Raw genomic sequence first — 23,770 nt, 5'->3', positions numbered from 1 at the left:
TGAAAAAAACCTGCTGATAAGGATCCTGGTGTGATTCAAAATGACAGGATGAAATTATGAAGAGCCCGTGTCACCTCTACCTCCAGTTCAAAGCATGGACAGTAGAAAGGAAAGAGGTTCATGTCATTGCCTGTCTCCTTCTGGCCTGCCTTCTGCTGCACAAGTGTTCTGTGAAAGACCATGTTCAGTATGGACAGCTGATATTGTGTGAATCGTTTCCCATAGCGGTATAAAAGAAACTATTTCCAAATATTGCCTTGATTGATACTGATTCATCTCACAGCCAGGAAAGCCAGGGAGCTCTAAAGAGAGGGAGAGAGGGCGGAGGATGGCATACAGCACAGCCAAATACATAAGGTGGCACACAGCAGGGCACAAAATATTATCATGGGTCCTGCCACATCATCAGCCGTAAATGTCTTCCTGCTGCTCATCCTAAACTGAAATATCCATCCTTCATTTCATCCCCAACTCCCTGATGGCTCTCACTCCCACTGGACGCCCATTGCTCACAGCCAGGTTCTGCTCTCAGTTCTCCCCTGATCTTGCAGAAAGCTCCCCGTGCCCGGAGGCAGCGCCGGGACTTTCCTCGGGGCACAGGGGTTCCTTAGCTGCAACTTTCAGTGACGCCTGACTCACTACGTAGCCACCTGCACACATGTGGCTTTCAGGTTTTCTTTTATGCAAATGTCACCGGGCTCCGGAGGAGTTGTTTGCTGTCTAATCTCACACCCTCACTCATTACTTGCGCTGCCTTCTCTGAACTACGGGTTTGTCACCTTCTTTCTGAATGGAGTGTTTAATTTATGGGCGATGGTAGGGCTTTTTACCTTCCTTATTTTTCACTCAGCTCTGCCGATGTAATCCCACAGTGCATCGCTCCTCACTGATGGCAAACGCCTCCGTTACGTAAGAATAGGCAGAAACCTGCCCTTCCCTGCCTGCCCTGTTTCCTTTTCTGTATTTCTGCTTTCTAGGTCTCCTTACCCCATTACAACCTGTGGACTTGGTCTAGTTCTGTTGCTCCAGGTGTAACTGCTGCAGCCTCAATAAAAGTCAATTAGTCTCTCTGCTAAATCCTTGCCATTATTTCACTGTCCTTGTTAGCATTCTTCTTAGTCTCATCCCATCTGCGAATCTTACACACGCACAGCAATGTAAGATTTACTTCCATGCTTCCAGCCCTTTGAATTGCTGAACGCAGCACTGCGCTGCTGGCTGTACGAGAAGGGAACAGGCCAGCAACAGGCCAGAAGCCCGATAAAGGGCAGGCAACAGTATCTGTAAATATTTGACCCCAGAAAATGCTTCCCACCACTATGCGCTAACAGGATATTCATGCCATTGGCAAATTAACCCAGGGCACAATTTTAGAAACCGGGAAGGTTGCTCTATACAACCCCTTGCTGTGGCAGGAACGCTGAACAAAAGCAAATGCCCTGAGCATCTTCCCCTGGCAACGGCCTCGGAGCGGCTCGGAGGGAGCCATGTGGGGCACCACGGCCCAGCAGACGCTGCGAGGGCAGCGCTGGCAGCAGGAACCCCACATGGGCCCTGCGCAGGGCCTGGGCACTACCAGAACCAGGTGTGTGGGACTCGGGGGGTGCTGGGGAAGGCGGACGGCCTCCCTCCCGGCCGCAGGGATAGCGCCTGGTCCCGGCTCCGCTCCCCAAAGAGAGCCGTGCTCGGGGACGAGCACCCCCGCCGCCATGACAAGCTGTGCAGTGGCACCAGGCCGCGCTCCTCGAGGCCAGCGAGAGGAGCGGTACCCCGCCGCCAGCATTGACAGCCACCTCGCCCAATCAGAGCAGCGCCTGCTCGCGCTTTCCCCGCCCCTCCCTCTTCCTGTGGCTTCGCTGCCAGCGCCGCGTCGATTGGCCGGCGTCGTCTCCCGGAAGCGCGAGCGCTCGTTTCCGGTTGTTGCTAGGCGACGCGACCCCGGTAGCTTCCGGGTGGCGGGGTCTATTTCCGGGAGCGCGGCGGCGTTACCGGGGCGGGGGGGAGGGGGTGGCACCATCATGAGCACTATGTTTGCCGATACTCTCCTTATCGTCTTCATCTCCGTGTGCACCGCGTTGCTGGCCGAGGGTGAGTGCCGGCCCGTCGCGGGGCGGGTTGTGGCGTCGCTCCCTCAGCGGGCCGGTGGGGCCTGTCCCGGCTGGGCGCTGACGGAGCGGGGAGGCCTTTGGGGTCGGTCCTGGCCCGGTGGTGCCGTCCGCGGGAGGCATGGGGAGGGCCCGGAGCGGCTCGGGGGGGGCTGGCAGGAGGCTGCTGCTCCTTGCCTGTGCCGCGTCGCTCCTGAGCGCTGGGAGGGAGCGGTTTAAAGGGCGGGATTGGGGTCACTGGGGAGGGTGGGCGGAACGGACGGGAGAGCATGTGTCGGGGGGAAAGCGGGACAGTGAGGGGGTGAAATGAGGTTCAGTTACTCAGGGCCACCTGAGGCCTGGTGCTTGGAGGCCGGTATAGGCAGGGTGTCGGCACCCCGGAGGGCAGCAGTGAATAACTCTTAAACAAAACTGACCTCAGATGCAAAGTGGTGGGAATTGGGCTTGTTTGGTCTAGAAGGAGGAAGGCTATGGGAGGGTGGGCTAACGGTTTCCAGTGTGCCTGAAAGAGGACGCTGGTGGCTTTCTGTAGCTCTTGTGGGAAGGATGTGAAGAAATCGCCTGAACTTGCAGTTATGTTGACTTTGGTTGTTTGAAAAGACTTTTTAAATGGTAGGATGTTGAAATATGTGCAGCTTTTAAAAGATGGGTTGGATAGATATCTTTTGGGGTAGTCAAAGTCGGAGGCTGCTCCCTTTTCTTTACGCTGAGCTGTATTCCAAAAATCTCCTTCATACCAGAGCTGCAAGACACTGTCTTTGGGCATTCAAGGGCAGGGAGGGTCCCAGGTGGAATATGATATTTGCTTTCTAGGAGCCCTACTGCATTGCATTTCGGGTTAGATAGTGTACGCACCTGTTGCCTTTCACAGCACAAAGCTTTGTTGACCTCAGAAGCATCTACAGGGTTCCTTTCTCTGCAGCTGGTGATCCCTGGGTCTCAGTAGCACAGTCCTGTTGTAACTTCTAAAGACATTTATTTTATAGGCACCATTGCTACATGGAAGTTGAGAAGGGAATTTGAAGGAAAGTGATGATAATAGCTTTCTGGTGATTTGTGGTACCTTTGCCGTATTATAATGTGGTTTTGTAGATGTGATGTGTATCTTTTGCATATGTATTTGCTAACTTGTATTCCTGTTATTGCAAGAGGTCTCTACTTCTCTAGTTACTTGCTGAGTATTTGTTTCAGGTATAACTTGGGTGCTGGTATACCGAACAGACAAATACAAGAGATTAAAGGCTGAAGTGGAAAAACAGAGCAAGAAATGTAAGTACTCTTCACACATTAGAGAACGTGTCTTGCTGTTCTTGTTATATCATGCTTTAGCAGATGTCAAACTGAATAGAGTCTGTGCTCTGAGAAATTCCTGCTGTCTCTTTTGCTGAGGGAGAGAACTTTCTTCAGCTTGGATTTCATAGGAACCTAATTTTACAAGTTACACAAATCTGTACTGAGGGCATTCATTTCTGTCCTTAATTCTTGTCTTTTGCTGGAGGGAAGGTTAGTACAAAGACCTGTTGCGTTGTCTGAATTCCCCCTCCTCTTAATGGAGGACAGGAGGGCGTAAGAGATCACTACTGGCATCTTTTTTTCTGAACAAGAGTAGCTAGTGTCTGTATACGAAGACTGCTTTAGATGCCTGAAACAAGTTCAAAGATGCAGTTTCTGCTTGTCAAGGGCAGTGGAGAATTGGAGATCTGTAGCAAGAAACAACTAGGGTTGAATAATGAATACCATGAGAGGAAACCATTATATGTAAAGATTAAAAGTGATGATTAATGGTGGGGGTTGAGTAAAGACAAAGCCATAATAGAAAGGTCTGAGCTATCAGCTCATATAACTGGAAACAGATAGAATTGATTAGGAAAAAAGTCCCAGGTCAATTCCATAGAGAGGAGATCTGAGAGGCCTGGGAGGGGTTTAACAAAGGATGAAGGGAGGAAGGGAAAAGGGAGCTGAGGGTGAGCACTCAGAAGATATGCATCGGATATTAAGAGGAATGGTAAACAGGAGGGTCTGACCATGGAGTGTTTCAAGGGACCTGTCTGTATCAGAAACCAAGGAGCAGAGGAGAAATTCAGCTGACCTTTCAAACTCAACTGTGTGCACCCTACACAAGTTGCAGCAGTAAGAGACAGCATGCAACAACTGGGGCCAAACCTGAGCTGGTTTTACCTTAAAAATATTTCACCATGATGTCAGTGCTCTGAGTGCGTGAGAGAACAATATTATCAAAGCATGCTCTTTCCAGCCTAGCTTATTCCAGCCTTCCCCTGGGCAAAATAAACTGAAGAGTTGAAGTATAGTCATGCTTCTGTCACAGCTCCTAAATTACGGGCTTTTGTCATCACAGCAGTATCAGATGGGGATTGCATCTCTGCCTGCCTCACTTTAATCCTGCTTGGCTGACAAAAATGTGTAGGGTAGAATCAGCCCCAGAAGAGCAAGTTAGAGAAGTAGTTGAAACCCAGCTGAAAACTTAATGTCCTAGTGTGTTTGTGCTGTGGAACTCTGAAAGCAGTCAGCAGGGCTTAATCTCTGGGGCTTAATGATTGCTGTAAGAGTTTAATGCTGTTTGTTTTTATAGTTCTGGTATCTAGGCTATAATCTGTGAAGGGGAAAGATGTGAGGTTCATGTATCTCAATTAGTTTCTTTCCTCCTTGTTTGATTTCCCCACACCCAACAAAAAAAAAGTAAAACCAAATAAGGAGTCACTAAAAATTCAGCTTTGCTTCCCCCCCCCCCCCCCCATGCTAAGGACAGCTGGCTGACCTGATGGTTTACAGACAATTTGCAAAGTAGACCACTTGAGCCACACCTTTCAACTGTTATCTAACACATCTGAAACAGGAAAAAACACATTTGAGATCTTTAAGCTCTCCCATGAGAGTCCAAGCAGTCCTTAGGATTTGCAAAAACAAATGGGCCAAGTAGTGTGCTTGAGCAGACATTGTTACTCAGTCCTTAGTTTCATCTCTTCCTATCCTCCTTTCTGTTGAGAGGCACAGCATTGTCTGAGACTGCTGCAGAGGTTATAGTAAGTGTTCTGGGGTAAATGTAGTGGTAAATTTGCAAGGCTGAAGGCTATCTGTAGACTTGCTTCTGTGTTGTGTCATGTATGGTCCCCCAGATAGGCTTGTGAGACTGCCTGACAGTTATTTGTTCTGCTCAAACCATGAGGGAAGTAGAGCTGGAGAGTTCCTCAGGGTTGGCATAAGGCTTAGTAGTGCTGTCTAGAGTGAAGCTGAGGTCTGGAAGAGCCCTCTTGTTAGGGCTGGGAGCAATAGGTAGGCCTGAAAAGAGTCAAAGTGTTCTCCAGTTGGGTTTAGAGTTGGGGGCCATGGGGTTATGTGGACTAGGGTTAGGATGGACTGATGAGGATCCCCCAGCTGGATTTGGCATAAGGAGGGTTATGGAGAGAGCATTCTGTGAGCACTGGCTGTGTTGTGTCATCTGGTGCCTCCTTTCAGCATTCCCTCTGAGCAGACTTCCCTTTTTTTTCCCCCTTGTACTAGCCTGCCCATCAGAAGTATGCTTGTTCTTTGGAAAAAACAATTGTGTCTTACTACATTACGATGGATGAGATGATGTTTAGGTATCTTGTCTGGGCTAGTGTGGTTTTCCTAGTGGTTGTGACTGACTCTGCATATCACAGGCATTTCAGAAGCCAACACTACAAAAGCTAGTGTGACTTTAAAGGCTGGCTCTTTTTCACCTGTGCTTTGAAATAAAGGCTAGAGCTGTGCTCAGCTTGTACTTCCTATGGGAGAAGAGTCCTAATGCTCAGGTCTCTAAGCTGGTTCTGTGAACTAACAAGGAGCCAAGTCTATTTGTTGGTAGAGTAGATGTGGTACAGATACATAGAGTTTAGAGTAATAAAGAGTTGCTATCTGTTGTTAGACCATAGCCATGTTTTATCCTCAATTCTTGTACTCTTGTTATAGGTTTTATAGTTAAAATGTCTCTTACTTTCTGGAAAAGCTCTTCTTGCTGTCAGCAGAAGGGCGTTTGCAGATGAGCAGCCCATTTACTGTGTTATAAGTTCACTATGCTGGCTTTGTGTTAGCCTTTTTTTCTGCAGTGGTAGTTGTTTGCAGATGCTTGGTGAGTGTCTGATTTGGGGTCTTGGTAACTTTGAGCTTAGGCTCCAACTTTAAAATATTGTAAATGCTTCAGTACTAATTAATTGAAGAATGGAGAGGCTCTGGCTGACTGCTTGGACAGCATTTCCCCTGAGAATGCCTGCCTGTGAAGAAGGGATGTACGAGAACACAGGCTTTCCTGTATTCTGCTTCCCACAGCAGATAATCGGGAACAGAGCTTGCCACAAAGCTCTTTTCATTACACTTGCTGAATCAAAAGTACTGTCTAGTACTAATGACAAATCAGCAAGGGTCATTTGAGCCAAAATTGTCCCCAGACTGCTCAGTTAACAATGTAATGGGCTCTTGACAAAGTTTGAAATTAACCCTTTAAATATTCTGATATCTCATTCAGGGTTTTGAACTTTTTTTATTGTTAAGTGTTTGGTGGAGTCAGCCTTGGTGGTTTAACTTGTTGATTCTGAATATGTTCTTAGTTATACCTAGCTTCCTTTTGTGCCCCTGTTCTCTAAAGGAATAAAATGTTTTGTTTGGTGTGTGGAAAAGGGGTGGTGGTATCCCTATGCAGAAATGATGGAATATCTTTCTTTTCACTTGGCAGTGGAAAAGAAGAAGGAAACAATAACTGAATCAGCAGGCCGCCAGCAGAAAAAGAAAATAGGTAAGACTGGGAGAGGAGTGTGGTGCCCCAAGAATGAGGGAAGGTTGAGAAACTTATAGAAGTGATTACCTTTTCCTTCCTTTCAAAACTATTTATTTAAAGTGGTACTAGAGCTGATTCTTGGCTTGATGACTGGAATATGAACACTTTTGCCTTACTTTTCCAAGATGGGAGACATCTAGCCTCCTGATGGTTTTATGCAGAGATGGTCAAATGCAGAGAAGGGCAGAATCACTGCGAGGAGCAGCACTTCTTGCTGACCTGGTTGTCCTTCTCTCTGATTTGAGCCTTTATATCCATGACTTATTAACTTCTGTTGTCAAAGCTGTTTGCTGCAGTGCACTGTCAGCTTGCAATAGCTGTATGGCTATATGATCGTGATTTTGGGATCTTTTATTTTTTTTCTCATTTGAACACTTCAGAGCTGAAGGTGTTTGCATGTTAACTCTAACTATGCTTAGATTTATTTCAAGTTTGATTAAATTAGTTTTGCTCAATTTCAAGTAGAGTTTTAGTTTTCCATTCTTTTTCATTGTCAGTAAGTGTAAATCTTTCTGCGTAAAGGTGACTCTTGAAGTACTGAACTATGCAAGAACAATGTGGTAGATGTTTAATGGACATGAGCCTTAGAAAGTTCTGTTATGTGCAGGACTCTAAAGTAAAACGTGCAGCAAAGCTCAGTTAAATGATTACAGAAATTGTGTCAGGAACATTTCTGAGAGCTCCTGGGAGGTGGTTTCCTCATTCCTCTGTAACACCAGGTAGCTGGATTAGTCATTTGATCTGTACAAAGCTTGGGAATAATTATAAACATATCTTCAAACAGTTTTCCCTAGGTGTAAAACCTGTTATCACTAGACTCTTGAAGGGACAGGGGCCAAAATTCTTCTTGTGCATTTTCAGTTCTTAATCTTGAATAATCCATGCATGGGATGAATACTATTTGGTGGATAAAGCAATTTTTTAATCTTACATGCTGTTGTTACATATGGTCACTTTTGAATGTGTGGCAATGACTTTTTTGCAGGGCACCATCTAAGCTATGTTCCTAGCAGAGAATATTTTACTTGTGCTTGGACTAAACTAATAAACAGTAGAATCTGAGGAATTCAGATTTTTTTTATACACTGAAATAATCTTGTTTTGCAAATGAAAAACAAAGCACAAAGGGACTAAGAACAGAATTTAGGAAATGACCACTGATTTTGTTTGCTGTGATGCTTGCTGGCCAAGCCTAAGATACTGAGACTGATTTTTTTTTTTTTTGCAAGTGCTGCATAACTTCAGTCTCACTTGTTTTCAGGCAAAGCTGAATTCTTAGTGTTTCTGAAAAATTTGTCCCTAAATGTCAAGCTGGACATCCAGAAAATGACTCTCAGCTGTTAACTGCTTTTGAAATCTCTGATCCCAGTAACTTACTGGATGTCAAATCATTCTGCAAGATGTAGCATTGTTGTAGCAGCAAATTTACTTGTGCTGGAGTTCCTTTAAATTCTACCATTCTAGTTTAAAAAAAAAAAAAAAAAGAGCTGAGACTTTACAGATAAGTCACAGCCATGGTACAGACCTGCCTCAGTCGCCATCTGTTTTGTGCACAGAATAAGACAGGAGGTATGTGTATGATATTACTTGGTTACGTAAGGGATGAATCATGCATGTGCACAAGGAGGTAGGGTGAAAGTTGCATGGGAAGGCTTAATTTGGTGTTTCTTACTTATCAAACATTTTATTTTTAAGTGTAAAGTGAACCAACTTCAGTCATGTTGTGTCTAAATCACCTTTCACACTGCTGGAACAGGACACCTTTAATATTATGGTGCAGCCTTCTGTCATTTCAGCTTAAGGAGCGTGTTCATTAGCTTAAACTTTGCTACTGCTTTCTGCTTCCATGTGCCCCTAGAAGAAAAGACAGTGACGTTCCCAGGAGTCCACATGAGTGCTGGATAGACAGCAAAACAAAACCAAACAAAAAACAAAACAAAAAAACCCCAACACTGGCAAATAAGATTGTTGCTGTATCCTTGTATCCTTATGGTTTGTGTTCCAATGAGCAGAATAAGAAGATTTTGGACTCCAGGGTGCTGTTTGTTGACCTAGTCCTCTTTCTCTGTGCCTCTACCCAGCTGATAGCAAAGTACTTAAAGGCTGCTTATGTATGACTTGAGCAGGAGTAGGCCACTTATGTAAGGTGGTAGGACACCCAGAGTCTGTTTGTTTTGAATTTGTAGAAATGGGTGAGAAACAGGTCAGGTATATTGGGGGATCAGGGCTGTATTCTTTATCCCTATGTAACCTTTAGCCCATCTAAATAGGTGGTTAGTTTTGTATCAGAGGGAAAAAACAAGTATTTGTGCCAAATGTGATTCCTAAAGAGCTGGCCTGTGGTTGCTGAAATGTCCCAGAACAAAACTCTCCACCTGGGCCAGGAAGCAGGTGTCTGGAAAGCTCCTGCCAGAGTGGATAGTTTGTAGTTAGGAGCAACTGAAAATTGCATTGAGGATTCTAAGAAATTGGATAGGGGTGTTGCTATTGCTTTTCATAATGCTTATTGTGAGTCCCTGTATTTAGCAGGGGCTTGAAAGATAACTGTTGAGCTTCTGTGCTGTGGGCCTTTTGTACTGAAACTTAAGCAGGGATCCACTGCACAACTCACATGCTGGATAGCCCTTGACAGTCCTTCTGCATCCCCCGTCTCTTCACTCACACTGTTCACTGGATGTTTCTTCATCATCCACATCCTTACTTCAGCTAGGTGTTGCTTCCAAGCCTTGGCTGCCCCTCTGGATCCTCAGTCTGAGAGGAGCATAGTGGACAAGGGACAATGGGGATGTGGGACAAGAAAGGTTACAGGTGGTGGATAATGCTCAAGCAGAGCAGTCCTCCAATGAGGGGCATGGAAAATGCCCTCTCAGAAAACTGTGCATCTTTGAAGTTTGTGGTGACTTAAGGACAGACTAAATTTCCAAACTAGTATTTTAAAGTATACTCTGCAAAGCATAGCAATACACACATTACTGAAATTCATGTAGAAAGTATCTTTCCTCTTTGGAGAATCTTTTAGGTGTAACAAAGGTCCAAAAGTCATTACTAAGACCAGCAGGATGTTAGCCTTGCTGAGGTGCAGCTCCTGGCTCTGTGTACGGTTTCGGAGTCCCTTCTGACACCTCCAAAATTAAATCTTTTCTTATATAATGTATTTATAATGGTGAGCCTGGTGTGCGGAAAATTGAGACTGCTGTCTTTTGGAAGTGTGATATAAAGGCACTGTCTGTTTTCTGGCCACACTGTTCATGCTACTGTGTTAGTTGGTTGAGTTAGCAAATTTGACATTATGTGCATTTCTTTCAGAAGTGCTGAATGTGTGATTCTAGCCGCCTCTTCTTTTGTGCCTGCTTTGCTGCATGTTCCTGTGATGGAGAAGCAGTTGGCTATGTACAGTTTTTCACTTTCTACTGTCTGGCATAGAGAGCTGGAGTTGGTTTTGGAAGTGTTATTTGTTTGGAGAGCCAAGAAGGTTAAGTCTTCCTGGAAATGAAAACACTCTGGTTTCTAGGTTGGTATAACTGATTATGACTGTTGTTGTTTTTCTCTTTCCAGAGAGACAAGAAGAGAAACTGAAGAATAACAACAGAGACTTGTCAATGGTAAGAAAATTAAAGCCAGTTCCCAACTGCTGAAGATTTCAGTCAGCTTTCCAACAGAAAGACTTTGTTCAATTGGCAGACATAGCGGCTTTTCCTCCTGAAAGGTCCTTCTGGACTGTCTCTAATAGCTACAGATTTTAGTAGGAGCCACAGAGTTCTCCAGCAGTTACTGCCTCATCTCATGCCCAGCCTTAGCTATTTTCATCTTTGTAAGTCTCCATGATATTTTCAAAGTACAATTAATTTGTCTGACTTCCTCTTGTAAGTCCTGTCTTCATAATGATCCCTGGCTGATTGGTTGTATAGGCTTAAGGAAAAAAAAAACAACCTGTGGAAGGTAACAGGACAGTTCTTGAGCACTTCCCCCCCACCCCCAACCCCCCTGAAGCAGCTCTTCACATCAGTGGTCTACTCTGTGGCTGCCTTTGTACCCAGCTGTTGACCAAACTACTCTTTGGGAGTTCTCCACTCATGTTTACAATCCCTCTGGCCTTCTGGATCATCTTTTTTCCTTCTAGATTCCAGTGAAGCTGTACAAAGCCTGTTCTTAAGGATGTGAGTGCATAATCCCTCAGTGTAGGCCTGTTTTATCTCTGACCTTTCTGTTTGCAGGTTCGGATGAAATCCATGTTTGCCATTGGCTTCTGCTTCACTGCCTTGATGGGAATGTTTAACTCCATGTAAGTATCAACTTTCTGGATTTTTCTTAAACTTTCATGGTGAATATATTTGCCACCTTCCCTCTATTACATGAAGTGTTATAGTGACAGAGTCCATCCAAGAACCATAACTAATCTGTATAAAATGGATCAATATTTCATAAGAAGGTGCGGTTGTTTGGTCACCACATGCATGTTCTGCTCAAGAGGGAACACTGTATGCTGAATGCAATCGAATTGAACAAATTGCATTCAATCTAGACAACTCTAACACTAACATCCTTTCTGCTTGGGAACATCTTCTGTCCTGGTTTCGGCTGGGATAGAGTTAATTTTCTTCCTAGTAGCTGGTATACTGCTGTGTTTTGGATTTAGGATGAGAATAATGTTGATAACACACTGATGTTTTAGTTGTTGCTAAGTAATGTTTACATTAGTCAAGGACTTTTCAGGGTCCCATGCTCTGCCAGGTGCACAAGAAGCTGGGAGGGGGCACAGCCAAGATAGTTGATTCAGACTGGCCAAAGGGCTATCCCATACCATATGATGTCATGTTCCATATATAAATTGGGGGGAGTTGGCCAGGGAGTAGTGATCACTGCTCGGGGACTGGCTGGGCATTGGTCAGCGGGTGGTGAGTGGTTGTATCACTTGTTTGTTTTTTCCTGGGTTTTGTTCCTCTCTTGCTCTCTTGTTGTTTTCCTTCTCATTACAATTTATTATTTTTTTGTTCCAATTAAACTGTTCTTATCTCAACCCACGAGTTTTCTTTCTTTTGCTCTTGTGATTCTCTCCCTCATCCCACCAGGAGCGGGGAGGGTGAGCGAGTGGCTGTGTGGTACTTAATTGCCGACTGGGGCTAAACCACAACATCTTCATAAGGGCAAGTTTGGTAGATGTCAGGCAAGCAGCTACAGTCTTCAGCTTCTTTGGCTTTGCTATAATAGTGTGACCAAAGAATGCTCTTGCAAGCAAAACTGGGTCAGCTCCCTTGCCCTTAGAAATGAACTGTAATTGCAGAGTTCGTTGTTGCCTTACTTAAGGTGATCAAGAGTCAAGATACTAATAGGTCCAGGCATGGGCTCTAATCTTCCTGTGCGTTAAAAATGACTTGGGATAGGTCTAGTTTTTTTAAAAAAGACCAAAAAAAGACCAAGCTGGTTTGCATGGCTATAGACAGCTTTGTTTCAGACATGTAAAACTGAAAGACTGTGCTTGACTTCTAAAACTTGATTCAGTCTTGAAATGTGAACTGCCCATTGGCTGTTAAATCTGAAGACAACATGAATATCGTTAGTATAACCTTTGGGAGGCTGCTTAATATCTGGGCAATATACTTGTCCTGCAAATAGGAATTTATGTTCTTGGGCATCAAAATGTTTGTCCTCTGTGCTGGCAGTCCCCAGGATACAGTCAATTGCTATTTTACTGCAGATCTGTGGGTGGATAAATTGCAAACAGGGGGTAACATAATAACAGAAGTGCCACTCTGTGGACTTTTTATTTATTCAGCTTAGTCAGACTTTAGCATCTAGCATTCTCTGGAATGCTGTGCAACTGAGCAGAGGAACACAGCACTACAGGACTTTAAAATTTGGGTACAGTCTTGAGTCATTGATGTCTCATTTCACTGCAGCCCTGAGCAGGGATGGAGGTGCATTGTGAGTCATGTGCCCAGCAACACAGTGCCTGTGGGGGAATTTGTAGTGCTGCACCTGAGGCCTTCAAGTGCTTGCCTAGCTACTTGGGTGCAATACAAACACCACCACCACCCCTGCCCCTGAAACAGACTGAAAAACAAACTAAAAAAACCCCACCCTACTCTTCCCACTTGCCTAGAGTGGGAAGAGGCAGTTCAGAGTATGACATGACTGACAAGTGTTACAGGACTGTAAGTTCATTAAGAGCTTTAGGAAGGAATTGATTTTGGTTAAATCCTGTGTTGCTCCTCCTTCTGTGGATATTAACCAAAAAAATCAGTTATTGGTTTCTTCTCCTTTAAGACCACCAAGTTTACTTGTCTTGTTCTTCTTTAGAGGATTCCTGCCCACAGAGACCATGCTATAAGCCACAGAGTTGACATGAAGCTTTTGGCATATCTTCCCTTTAACTGTCTCTTTCTTTAGAGGGAACCTGAACAGCAGGAGTATCCAGAGAGCCCACTGACTGTTCAAATTGAAATAGCTTTCTTCCCTAATAGCTGAGGTGATTGAATTAAAATCTAAAGATTTAGCTGTCTTGCAGTTGGGACTAGGTAGTTAAATTTTTGCTCCTGGTCTCATACAAGGTAGCTAGTGCATTTGTATCTGAATGGCAGCTTGGGTGGGTTGTACTTGTACTGTTTGAAGCTGACAGAATGGTTTGATGGAGCTGGTTCTCATGTATGTACTATCATTCTCTTGACAGAGCATAAAGAGCAGCTGCTTGTCTCGGTGGGAGAATGCTTTAGTTATGAATTCAGGAGGCTCTTAGGCTCCCTCTGGGAAGCTGCTACTGCCAGGTCATCCATGGAGGGGCTGTGGGTATGGTATGAAAAGGAGGAAAAGGGTGGCTGACACCTGCAATGGTTGTAGTCTTATTTGCTTGCCTTTCCTGTTCTTGAATGAGTTCATTGCTCTGGGGGACAAAAGGAGCAGGAATTGCATGGAAGTAGCATGATGTGCCACCCTTTGGACAAGTACTGTGCAGATGCTGCTACTCTGGCTGGGTACCTCACCTCTGCCAGCTTAGCCAAAAGGGAAATTACTGTGAAGACTGGCTGTCTTAGAGTGTCAGTAGTAATGGGGCAGCAGGGTGGACCATGCTGGAAGGATATGCAAGTATTAAGAAGGCTGGTTTAAACCCAAAGAGCAGAATGCTGTGCTGAAGATAAGCAGCTGAATGACTGTTGTGGCTTAAAAGGTATGCTAGGGCAGTGAGATCTGTAGTGGTGGTGGCCTCCAAGCAGATGAGGTTTCCCCTGGGAGAGGAATTAGCTTCTGTGTCTCAATTTTCTCTTGTCAGAAACTTTTTAATGCAATCAATTCTCTGCCTTACTTTGAGTTGTGCATTTCAGTACCCCTTCATGGTAACTGTGAAAACCTGCTGGAATTAAAAGCGGGTACCTCAGGGTGCTACTGCTGAAGTACTTGTCACTCTCACAGCAGGAATAACGCAGAATTTTAAGCCATTGGGGGATGTTACAGGGAGATAAACATCCGTTCCTAGCTCTTTTGCCAAACTGCCTGTGAGATGTAAACAAAGTTGGTGTGTGTGTGAGCTGTAGCTGTGTGAATGCATCTCCACAGGAAAGAAGGGTCATTTAGGATCTCTTGAAACAAGAAACACCTGTTACAAAATCAGCACATGCAAGGAAAATAACATCCAAATATGCACATGCTGATGAGGCATCATACACACTTACTTCAAAAGATTGAGTCGACTGTCTGGGTTGGGAGAAACCTTTGCAAACTGGCTAGAATTTACACTCTGCCTGATGCCCTGGAATGTGGACCTGGAGGAGTTCCAGGAACAGGACAGGCTGCTTGGAATACGTGGTATCATCCTGCCTCTGCACTGCTGTCTTCGGAGCTAATGCAGAGAAGACTGTTGGTATTAAAAAGCATTCTGTTGGTGGCTTTCTTATGATCCTTCTTGTGCTAAGAAGTATAGCTGCTCTAGGAGAGGAAAAGGTATCTTTGGTTTATGCTCTGCTTAAAAAATGCTCTTTTGCTTAAAGCAGAGAGTCCATCTTCTTGCATTAACTACGATACAGCAGGGTGATAGTCATCCGTCTTTTATTCAAGTGCTGACTGTTCTGGAAAGTCATCTTCTGAATTTGAATTTTAAATAAAATGCACCAGTAAACTGCAAAACACCAACCAAGATTTTATGAACCAACACCTTGTCTAGCTGCTCACTTAAATCACTATGAAACACTTTGGCTCTGACTATGGCAAAACTGTTATTGAGGAAAGCCTACTTACCATGTGGATGATTGGGTGTGGAGGGCTTAGAGAGGTGTATTTAGCCTCCTTGGTGTAGTGTATATAGAGGTGGGCTGGAGAAGGCGGTATGGCTTTTTAGCCTTCCATGTGGTCTTATGTGCTCTGGTGGCCTGTTGAACATGCTCACTTGTACTTTCTATAGCTGAAGACTCTCTTACTGTCCCCAGTTGTGATCCAGTGCTCTCTTTCCCAGATTTGATGGCCGAGTGGTAGCAAAGCTTCCGTTTATCCCCCTCTCGTACATCCAAGGTCTCTCCCACCGCAACCTTCTGGGTGAGGATTACACTGATTGCTCCTTCATCTTCCTCTACATTCTCTGCACAATGTCAATCAGACAGGTGAGTACATTGCTGTGTCTCTTGCATGCTTGGAGCAGGGAAAGTACATATCCATCCATAAAGAGGAGTCTACTACTGCTGTCCAGTTTGACATGTAATACTTCTGATCTGTTTGTGGTTTCTGTGTTTGCCTACATTCCTATGCTTCACATTCAAAGCAATTCTACGTTGGGATCATAAAAAAAGCCACTATCCTGGACTAGTCTGGAAGACTTGACTGGAGACTTGCACCAAGGTGCTAGGACGGAGTTGGCAGAAATGGGTTCCTTCCTTGTGTGCCTATGTCTGATAACTTTGTGGATTGCCATACCAAGCAATTGTATCCATCAGAAGCCAATCTAAGTACTGCTTCTTAGTAATTATGACTTTTACAGTAATATGAGAAAAGAGAAGTGTAGCATCTTCAGAGGAGACTTTCTTGGTGGCTTGAGGTTCTATGAAGGTTCAACCAGTCCATAAATTTGCTAGAAAAGTGAGGAAAGAGTTAAACCTGTTCTTCTGGGTTTGTCCTTCCTGTTTTTGCTGACTGTCTGATTTTTTTTCAGAATCTTAAGAACTTTACCTTTGTCAAGGCTCTCCCAGTGTTAGGGATGTGACACAGAAAGGGGGTCTGGTATGATAAGCCAAGAATAGGCTACACATAGCTCTCCAGCAAAGCTGGTTAGTCTCATCTTTTGTAAAGAGAAGCATCAGTGAGGATAAGGGAAGTGCCTGTTCAGGAAGGTTCACTAGCAGCTTAAGTGGCAGAATGACTGGTGAGGACAAGTGGGCCTTCTCAGTGCAACCAGAAGTCTACTTTGTTTTCCAAGTTTCCCTGGAGAGTGCTGGGGATAAGTTGACTCTGGGGGCTGGATGAATGCTGGTGCAACTAGCTGCTCTTCTGTATTTATATTTCCTTTTTCTTTGATTCACTTCCTGAATTCTTTCTGCTTTTCTCCTTGACCGACTTGTTGCTTTTCCTCAGGGGGTGCCAAGGGACTTAGAAAGACTTAGCAGATCAGCAAAGGGAAGTGACATGTTATGCCAGCTGCTATCAGAAGTTTGGATGAGCTTGATGCAGCAGCTTAACAGAGAGTTCCTTTAGTCACAGAGTGCATGCTAATGAATCGAATTCTCCATAGCCCTCTGTATTGGGTGCTTGTGTTGAAAGGATCTGTGTCTGTTCCTATGCAAAAGCAGATAATGAATTGGAGAATAATTTATGTTGAAAGGGTCACCTGGAGGTAATCTGGCCCACCCCTCACTCCAAGCAGGGCCAGCTTCAGAGTACCAAAGGCCAGGGGCTTCCTTATTCTGTTTGCTGCAAAACAAATCTTGTTTCACTTCCTAGTAACTGGAGCAGTGTTTGCTGCTTTGAAAGAAATGAGACCATTTTAGCTATTAGGATCATCTTCCTAGATTCCTGTGATGCTGTGGTCTGATGCTGTTCTTTCAGGCAATCTTGTCTGGTGCTGTTCTATGTTACCTGTTACATGGAAAGTCCCTTCTTTCCAATGTTGCAGACTATTATATGAAACTAAATAGCACTGTCAGCAAGATTTTTCTGCACCCATTGGGCTGATTGGGGAACTCCCTTGCTGAAAAATCCCCCATGGATTTTTTTCTTTGTCCAAAAATATAATTCCTGTGGTTAGTTCTAGTCCTGGGCATTTCCTGATGTTTCCTATTGTGAAATCAGTAGATGGCATGAACTGAGTGGTGGTCCGGTCTGGTTCTGGGCAGAAATGCTGAGCTGTTTGCAGTGGGTTGGGCTTTCAAGAGATTCTGGAAAAAAATTGCTCTTGTTCTTGAGAGTTCATGCTGATGGCCCTGTGGAGGATGGAAGTTACTTTATTGCTTTGGAGAAGGGTGGTTTTGCTCTGAAGTGTTAGATTGCAGTCTTCATAGTGCTGCCTTATTTACATGATTGTGGTTAACTATACCTGCAGTTCTCCAGCTGTTAGGCAGCTCAGTTTCTTCCTCCTTGCTATGTGGAGGGAAGGGCAGAGACCAGCCACATTAGTCTGGGCAAAAGCTAGGAAGTGAAGCTGTGATTGCTGGTATCCTGCTCTTGGCTTTATTACTATTTGAAAGAACTGATAACAGCATTAGGAAGAGGACTTTAAAGGGCTGTGAGAGGCTAGGGGAGCAGGGAAGAAAGTAATTAAGGGCTTAAAATGGTGCCAAACACTTGCTTTCATAGAATCATTTAGGTTGGAAAAGACCCTTAAGATTTTCAAGTCCAACCATTAACCTAGCACTGCCAAGTCCACCACTAAACCATGTCCCTAAGCACCACATCGACACATCTTTTAAATACCTCCAGGGATGCTCACTCAACCCCTTCCCTGGGAAGCCTGTTCTAATGCTTGACAATCCTTTCAGCAAATAAATTTTTCCTAATATCCACTCTAAACCTCACCTGGCGCAACTTGAGGCCATTTCCTCTTGTCCTGTCGCTTCTTACTTGAGAGAAGAGACCAACACCCACCTTGCTACAACCTCTTTTCAGGTAGTTGTAGAGAGCAATAAGGTCTCCCCTGAGCCTCCTTTTCTCCAGGCTAAACAACCCCAGTTCCCTCAGCCGCTCCTCATCAGACTTGTGCTCTAGACCCTTCACCAGCTTCCTTGCCCTTCTTTGGGTGCACTCCAGCACCTCAATGTCTTTCTTGTAGTGAGGGGCCCAAAACTGAACACAGTATTCGAGGTGCAGCCTCACCAGTGCCAAGTACAGGGGGACAATCACTTCTCTAGTCCTGCTGGCCACGCTATTTCTCATACAAGCCGGGATGCCATTGGCCATCTTGGCCACCTGGGCACACTGCTGGCTTATATTCAGTCAGCTGTTGACCAATACCCCATGTCCTTTTCTGCTGGGCAGCTTTCCAGCCACTCTTCCCCAAGCCTGTAGCACTGCATGGGGTTGTTGTGGCCCAAGTGCAGGACCTGGCATGTAGCCTTGTTGAACCTCACACAAATGGCCTCGGCCCATCAATCCAGCCTGTCCAGGGCCCTCTGTAGAGCCTTCCTACTCTCAAGCAGATCAACACTCCTGCCCAACTTGGTGTTGTCTGCAAACTTAACTGAGGGTGCACTCAATCGCCTTGTCAAGATTGTTGATAAAGATATTAAACAGAACCTGGCCCCAGTGCTGAGCCCTGGGGAACACCACTTGTGACCGGCTGCCAGCTGGATTTAACTCCATTCACCACAACTCTTTGGGCCTGGCCATCCAGCCACTTTTTTACCCAGTGAAGCATATGCCCGTCCAAGCCATGAACAGCCAGTTTCTTGAGGAAAATGCTATGGGTATGCTTTCGGTGCTTTTGATGATCTCAGAGGTAGAAGCTTTGTGACCCTTTGTGTTTTACTGTGTGCAAAAGGGGAAGTCTCGCTGGGTCAGCTTCAAAACAGCTGTTAGCCCAAGGGAGGAGAACTGATGTGGGAGTTGGTGTCTAGCTTGATGCTGCTGACACAAGAGGAGAAGGAGTGGAGGTGTTCCAAAAGTCAGGGAACAGGTTTTGAACAAATTAAGGAAACCATACATCCCTCAGCCTTCCCTTAAATCCTGGAGCTGCCTGTGAAGGGATCAAAGGCAGGGAAGAGAGACATCCCTGTGGAGCTCAGAAGTAGAACAACTCTGGTGTGTGTGAAAAAAATGTGACCTGGAGGGAAATACAGGGGAGTACATAAGTGGGGAGACTAACTGGATGGTGGTTAAACTGACATTAGTGGGATAGGCAGTAGCAGTATCAGGCAGTCTCTTCATGTGGCCCTCAGGCATGTGAGGGTGATAAACTCTTCAAACACAGACTGGGAAGCTTGCTGCCTGTGACCTGGCCAGCATCTCCCAAAATAGTCAGCTCACAGTGAGTAACTTCCTTTGCGCTGTTCCCAGCTCTCCCTGGCACGTAAATCCTGTCCCCTAGTTCCCCCTGCCTTCCTGTTTGGAGAGAGGAGGGTTGCTGGCAGAGGCCTTCCTAGGGTCCTTGAGCTGTTGGGTTTCAGCTGGGAAAGTCTGCCGCTGGCCTGGGCGGGAGGCATAATGTCAGGGTTACATCCTCTGTCCCTGCTCCTGTTTCTGAGCTCCCAGCCTTCACCTGTGCTGTTTGCGAAGAGGAATATGCTGCTGTTCCTGAGGCATTTGCTGGTCTTAATTTCCTTTTCACACATGCCTGAACTGTGGATTAGGCTGCTTCTCTCTGAAATGTGTTCCCAGTGGGAAAGGGCGCCAGCAATTATCCCTATTGCCAGGAGTGCACTTTCCCACACGGCCTGATCTTGGGGCGGGGAGCCACTTGCTGCCTTGTCTTTGAGGCCCCTTCTGGGTTTGAAGACAAAAGCAGAAGCAGCTCCTGTCCTTCCTGGAGTCATTTGAGGAAAGTTCAGAAGAGTTCAGATGAGGAATTTGGATCCTTAAGTCTTAGTCTTCCCTCCCTGCTCCTGAAGGTGGTGGTCTTGTTTGTGTTGGAAGTAGACTCTGCAGGCTTTCTCGTGCAATGTGGTGCACAGTAGACAGGACAGGTTTCTGCTGGACCTTGCCCCAGCCCTGCTGTTTCCAGCTGTGTAGAGTTCAGGATTGCCATCCAGCAAAACTTGCTTTGCAGCTAGTGCAGGAGGCTAGCTGCCTTCCCCAGCAAGGAGGAGACTACTATGGAAGGATAATGCTGGAGAGTGACTGTAGTCTTGAATCCACATACAGACAGGCTGTCATCTCTCTTCCTCTTGAAACCGTTCAAGCAGATGGAGTGAACTTTAGCCCCACAGTTCTCCTCTGTCTTGATACTTAAAGGAACAGGGAGGAGGCAGTGCACACTTCCTGGCTTCCATGGATGCTCTGTGAGGATCTCTACTCTGCTCCACGGGTGAGCCAGTACAAAGCTGGTAGGATTCTGGTCCTGCCTGCTGCTGACTCTGCAGCACCCTCTGGTGTTGCTGAATCTGTCCCTTAGCTGCTTTTGTTTTCTCCTTTCCGTCCATCTCTTGACTAAGGAAGCTTTGAGAAGAGGAACCACATGAAGGAGCCTCCTGCAGTGAAATGCTCTCATATATATTCAGTTGCTGCATATCAACTGGTGGCTGATTTATGTAGGCCACAGACTAAACCTGATGCAATTCCTTTTCAAGTGTTCCCCTCCTTTTACTTTTTATATTTGTGTGTAGGCTGAAACCTTCATTTCCATAGCCTCCACCTGGAATGATTCCTGATTTTTTTTAATTAAATTTATCTACTGTAGAATTATGAAGCTCTGTCTACCTTGTTTGTTTGTTTGTTCTCCTTCCATGATCAAAAAGGTCAAGAACTCTATGACCTTGCTGTCTGACCTGTCCTGACAGTTATTTTGGAGAGGACACTCAGGTTTGAAGAGAATACTCCTTCTTCCTTTTGTTGTCTCCATAGCCAGGACTCAGCTGGTGACATGAGGAGGACACAGTTGTTTTCTTCTTTCCCTTGTGTCGGATGTCCCTGTTTTGCCAGCACTGTATGAGCAGCATCTTGAGTTATTTACAGTGAAGGATGAAACTGAAAGAGCTGGTAGCTCTTTGTAGTTTCACTGTTGCAAAATTTAAAAGGAATTTCACAAAAATCAAGAAAAACATCAAATTTAAATATTCTGCTGTGAATTTTTAGCTAATGCCTGGCTCTGCTTCTTAATTCTTTCCTTGTTTGTTGTTTTCCACTGAAACACCCTGCTCAGATGCAGATGAGGTCATCTCAATAATGAGTTTTTGGGTTTTGCTACATATGTCCTGTTATACTGCATGTCTCCACCGAACCATTGTTCTGTCTGCATCAGTAGCATTCATGTTAATTCTGTGCCTAAGCTCCTGACTTGAACTTGGCACGCACTCTGGGTCAGCAACATGGCAACCAAATTCCAGCTGCATTAGGAGAGAGCCTTCCTTGCCAGCTTGCAGACCCTCAGGCTCTGATGGCTGCCATCAACAGTGGTTTTTGGAACTTGTGAAAACCAAGGGCTGCTTTGGTTCTGCCTGTGAGCAGAGGTTAGGAACCTGCTCCTGTGTGTGCACTGCAGTTAAATTGCAAAGATAACTATTATAGGTTGATTTTAAATGAACCCATGTGCAAAGACGGTAAAGAAGTATCTGCCAGCTGACTGTGGTGTGTAGCTGGAGGTGGAAAAGAACCTTCAACCCAAATGTGGATTTAATGATCAGAAGGCTTTTGCTGAGGTGGGGGAGAGGGGCCCAGCTCTAACTGTAGCCATTGTGGATGGTTGTCTGGCTCTGTGCTAAGCTTTTTTGAATGTATAGGGATAGAGATCTAAAGTAGATCTCTCAATATAAAGTAGCCAGATTGGTAAGGCTATATGATGAGAACCTGAATCTGTTGAAACTAGTGGGAAGGTTGTACTTGTAAGCAGAGTTGGGATTTCTTCCTCTTTGTCTCCCTCGTCATGGTCTGACACTATCCTGCTCTTCTGTTCTTGTTTTTGCAGAACATCCAGAAGATGCTTGGTCTTGCTCCTTCCCGGGCTGCCACCAAGCAAGCAGGGGGCTTCCTTGGCCCGCCGCCTCAGGCAGGGAAGTTCTCCTAAAGCACAGTTACAGCCTTCATGGAAGGTCTGACCAGTGCACAAGACTGCCTTTGGGAGGTAACAAGATGGGATTCTGCACCAGGCTTCACATGTCCAAAAACAGCCTATGCAGTATTGGCCACAGTCTTGGAAACATCTTCCATTTGGAGTATTCTACCAGCAGTTGGTTGCTCATCAAACCAAGAGAGTTCTCAGAAGATAACTTGACCTTTTGTTTCTGGTGTTTCTGAGAAATAAATGGCATGGGCATGTTTATTTAGATGTCTCTTAATTGTGCTGTAGGACAAGTAGAAATACATTGATGTAGTGCAGTTGATTTAGTTTACAGCATGGAAATCAAGTCAGATGAAGAGTGAGATCTGCAAAGTAGACGATTTGGAAAATTCAGGATGACCATGCTGTGAAGTGACTCTCTTGTCTTAGCCAGACTGGCTATAGTCCTGTGTAGCAGGGAGCTGGGCAAGTAGGTGTGCTTAGTTCTCCCTTTGCAAAACTTCCAGCATGGAGAGTGAGGCTTTTCGTTGGCTCAGGTGACTGCAGGCACTGGAACCTGTCCCTGTGCCAGGCTGCTGTTGGAGGTTGCAAGTGTTTCTGGATGTACTGTCAGCCTGTGTCTTCCTGGCAGAGTACAGCCCCACAGAGATTTTTGTGGCATTATGCAGCTTCTGTAAAAGTTGCTTGCTTAGGCAGAATCTGCTCAATTACAGAAACAAGCCTGGCCTTCAAACTTGAGCAAACTGTTAAATTATGTCAATACCATCCATTGCTACTGAACCCTTTATTGCCTGAGTGGTTATGACAGCAGCATTTTTGTTCATGCTCCTTGGTTTACTGCTAAACAGACTGATGATCAGTGTGCATCTTAAAAGGCTTCCTTCTTAGGCCAGGACACTCTCTATACTGTCTTCTGCTTCACCAAATAACTATCTGGATCAGTCTTGTTGGCTGGAACCTGCTCACCTTGTTTAAAAGGGGTGAATAAACCTTGCTGCCACTCTCAAGTTACGCTGACAGTTTTCCTGAAGCAGGCAGTACCCATAGGGGCTATTGATTTCTTGCTTCTGTGACCAGAGATTTATCATGCAGTACCTCTTACTGGGAGTTTTTGACTAGATGCATGGCAAGGGGATAAATCTGAAACACCTTATGGCAGCGTGGATTGTGTGCGATACCATATTAAATACTAAATATTGGATTAATTCTCACTAGTAAGTATGGGGCACTTTTATTAGGATTATTTAAAGATAAAACATGTGGAACCTCTGTTCAATGCTCAGCCTCTCAAAAATGAGTATTTGGCAGGTAAAGGAAAGCATCTACTGTATATTGATGCTGCCTGGCTCTAAAGCTGCATTTTTTTTTTTAAATTATTTACTGTTGTGTCTGTTGTAGCTACAACCTTCCACAGGGAGCAGCCCTGGCTGTCTATCATTTGTGTAGCCTCTCTTAGTTCCAAGGGCCTGATCCCACAGCAAAGCCAGAAACATCCCAGCCTGTTACCTCCATGGGTCAGCTTTGTTGAAGTAGTTTATTCTGCAGCATATGGTTGTCAGATCAAACAGGATCCAACTAAGATAAACAAATCTGATCAAGCATAATGACAAACTGCACCTTAATGGCTTCGGAAGTGTTATGTGCAGTACAATAACCTTCCCTGCTGCTGTCAAAAACTGTCCTCAGCAAATCTGCACACATTGCATCACACCACTCTGTCACCTGGGGAGGGAAGTG

The 23,770-nt window shown here is 45.1% G+C and overlaps 1 protein-coding gene across 1 annotated transcript; it reads left to right on the top strand.

The window, feature by feature from the left end:
• Positions 1-1,934: 1,934 nt before the first annotated feature.
• On the top strand, positions 1,935-22,292 carry TMCO1 (transmembrane and coiled-coil domains 1). The gene is made up of 7 exons (XM_072866909.1): positions 1,935-2,088; positions 3,297-3,374; positions 6,814-6,873; positions 10,471-10,517; positions 11,130-11,197; positions 15,356-15,500; positions 21,941-22,292. Exons 1-7 carry the CDS (start codon positions 2,019-2,021, stop codon positions 22,037-22,039), a joined length of 567 nt encoding a protein of 188 aa, XP_072723010.1. The 5' UTR covers positions 1,935-2,018; the 3' UTR covers positions 22,040-22,292.
• Positions 22,293-23,770: the final 1,478 nt, after the last annotated feature.

The sequence above is a fragment of the Ciconia boyciana genome, chromosome 7 (assembly GCF_034638445.1).
Source record: "Ciconia boyciana chromosome 7, ASM3463844v1, whole genome shotgun sequence".
Classification (NCBI taxonomy): Eukaryota; Metazoa; Chordata; class Aves; order Ciconiiformes; family Ciconiidae; genus Ciconia; species Ciconia boyciana.
This window is presented reverse-complemented; position numbering and strand designations above follow the sequence as displayed.

Bases quoted from the DNA above. Each gene is read 5' to 3' on its own strand.
- TMCO1 (XM_072866909.1), top strand. From the start codon at position 2,019: ATGAGCACTATGTTTGCCGATACTCTCCTTATCGTCTTCATCTCCGTG. The intron at 11,198-15,355 runs GTAAGTATCAAC...TCTCTTTCCCAG, and splicing joins ATGGGAATGTTTAACTCCAT to ATTTGATGGCCGAGTGGTAG. The intron at 15,501-21,940 runs GTGAGTACATTG...TTGTTTTTGCAG, and splicing joins GCACAATGTCAATCAGACAG to AACATCCAGAAGATGCTTGG.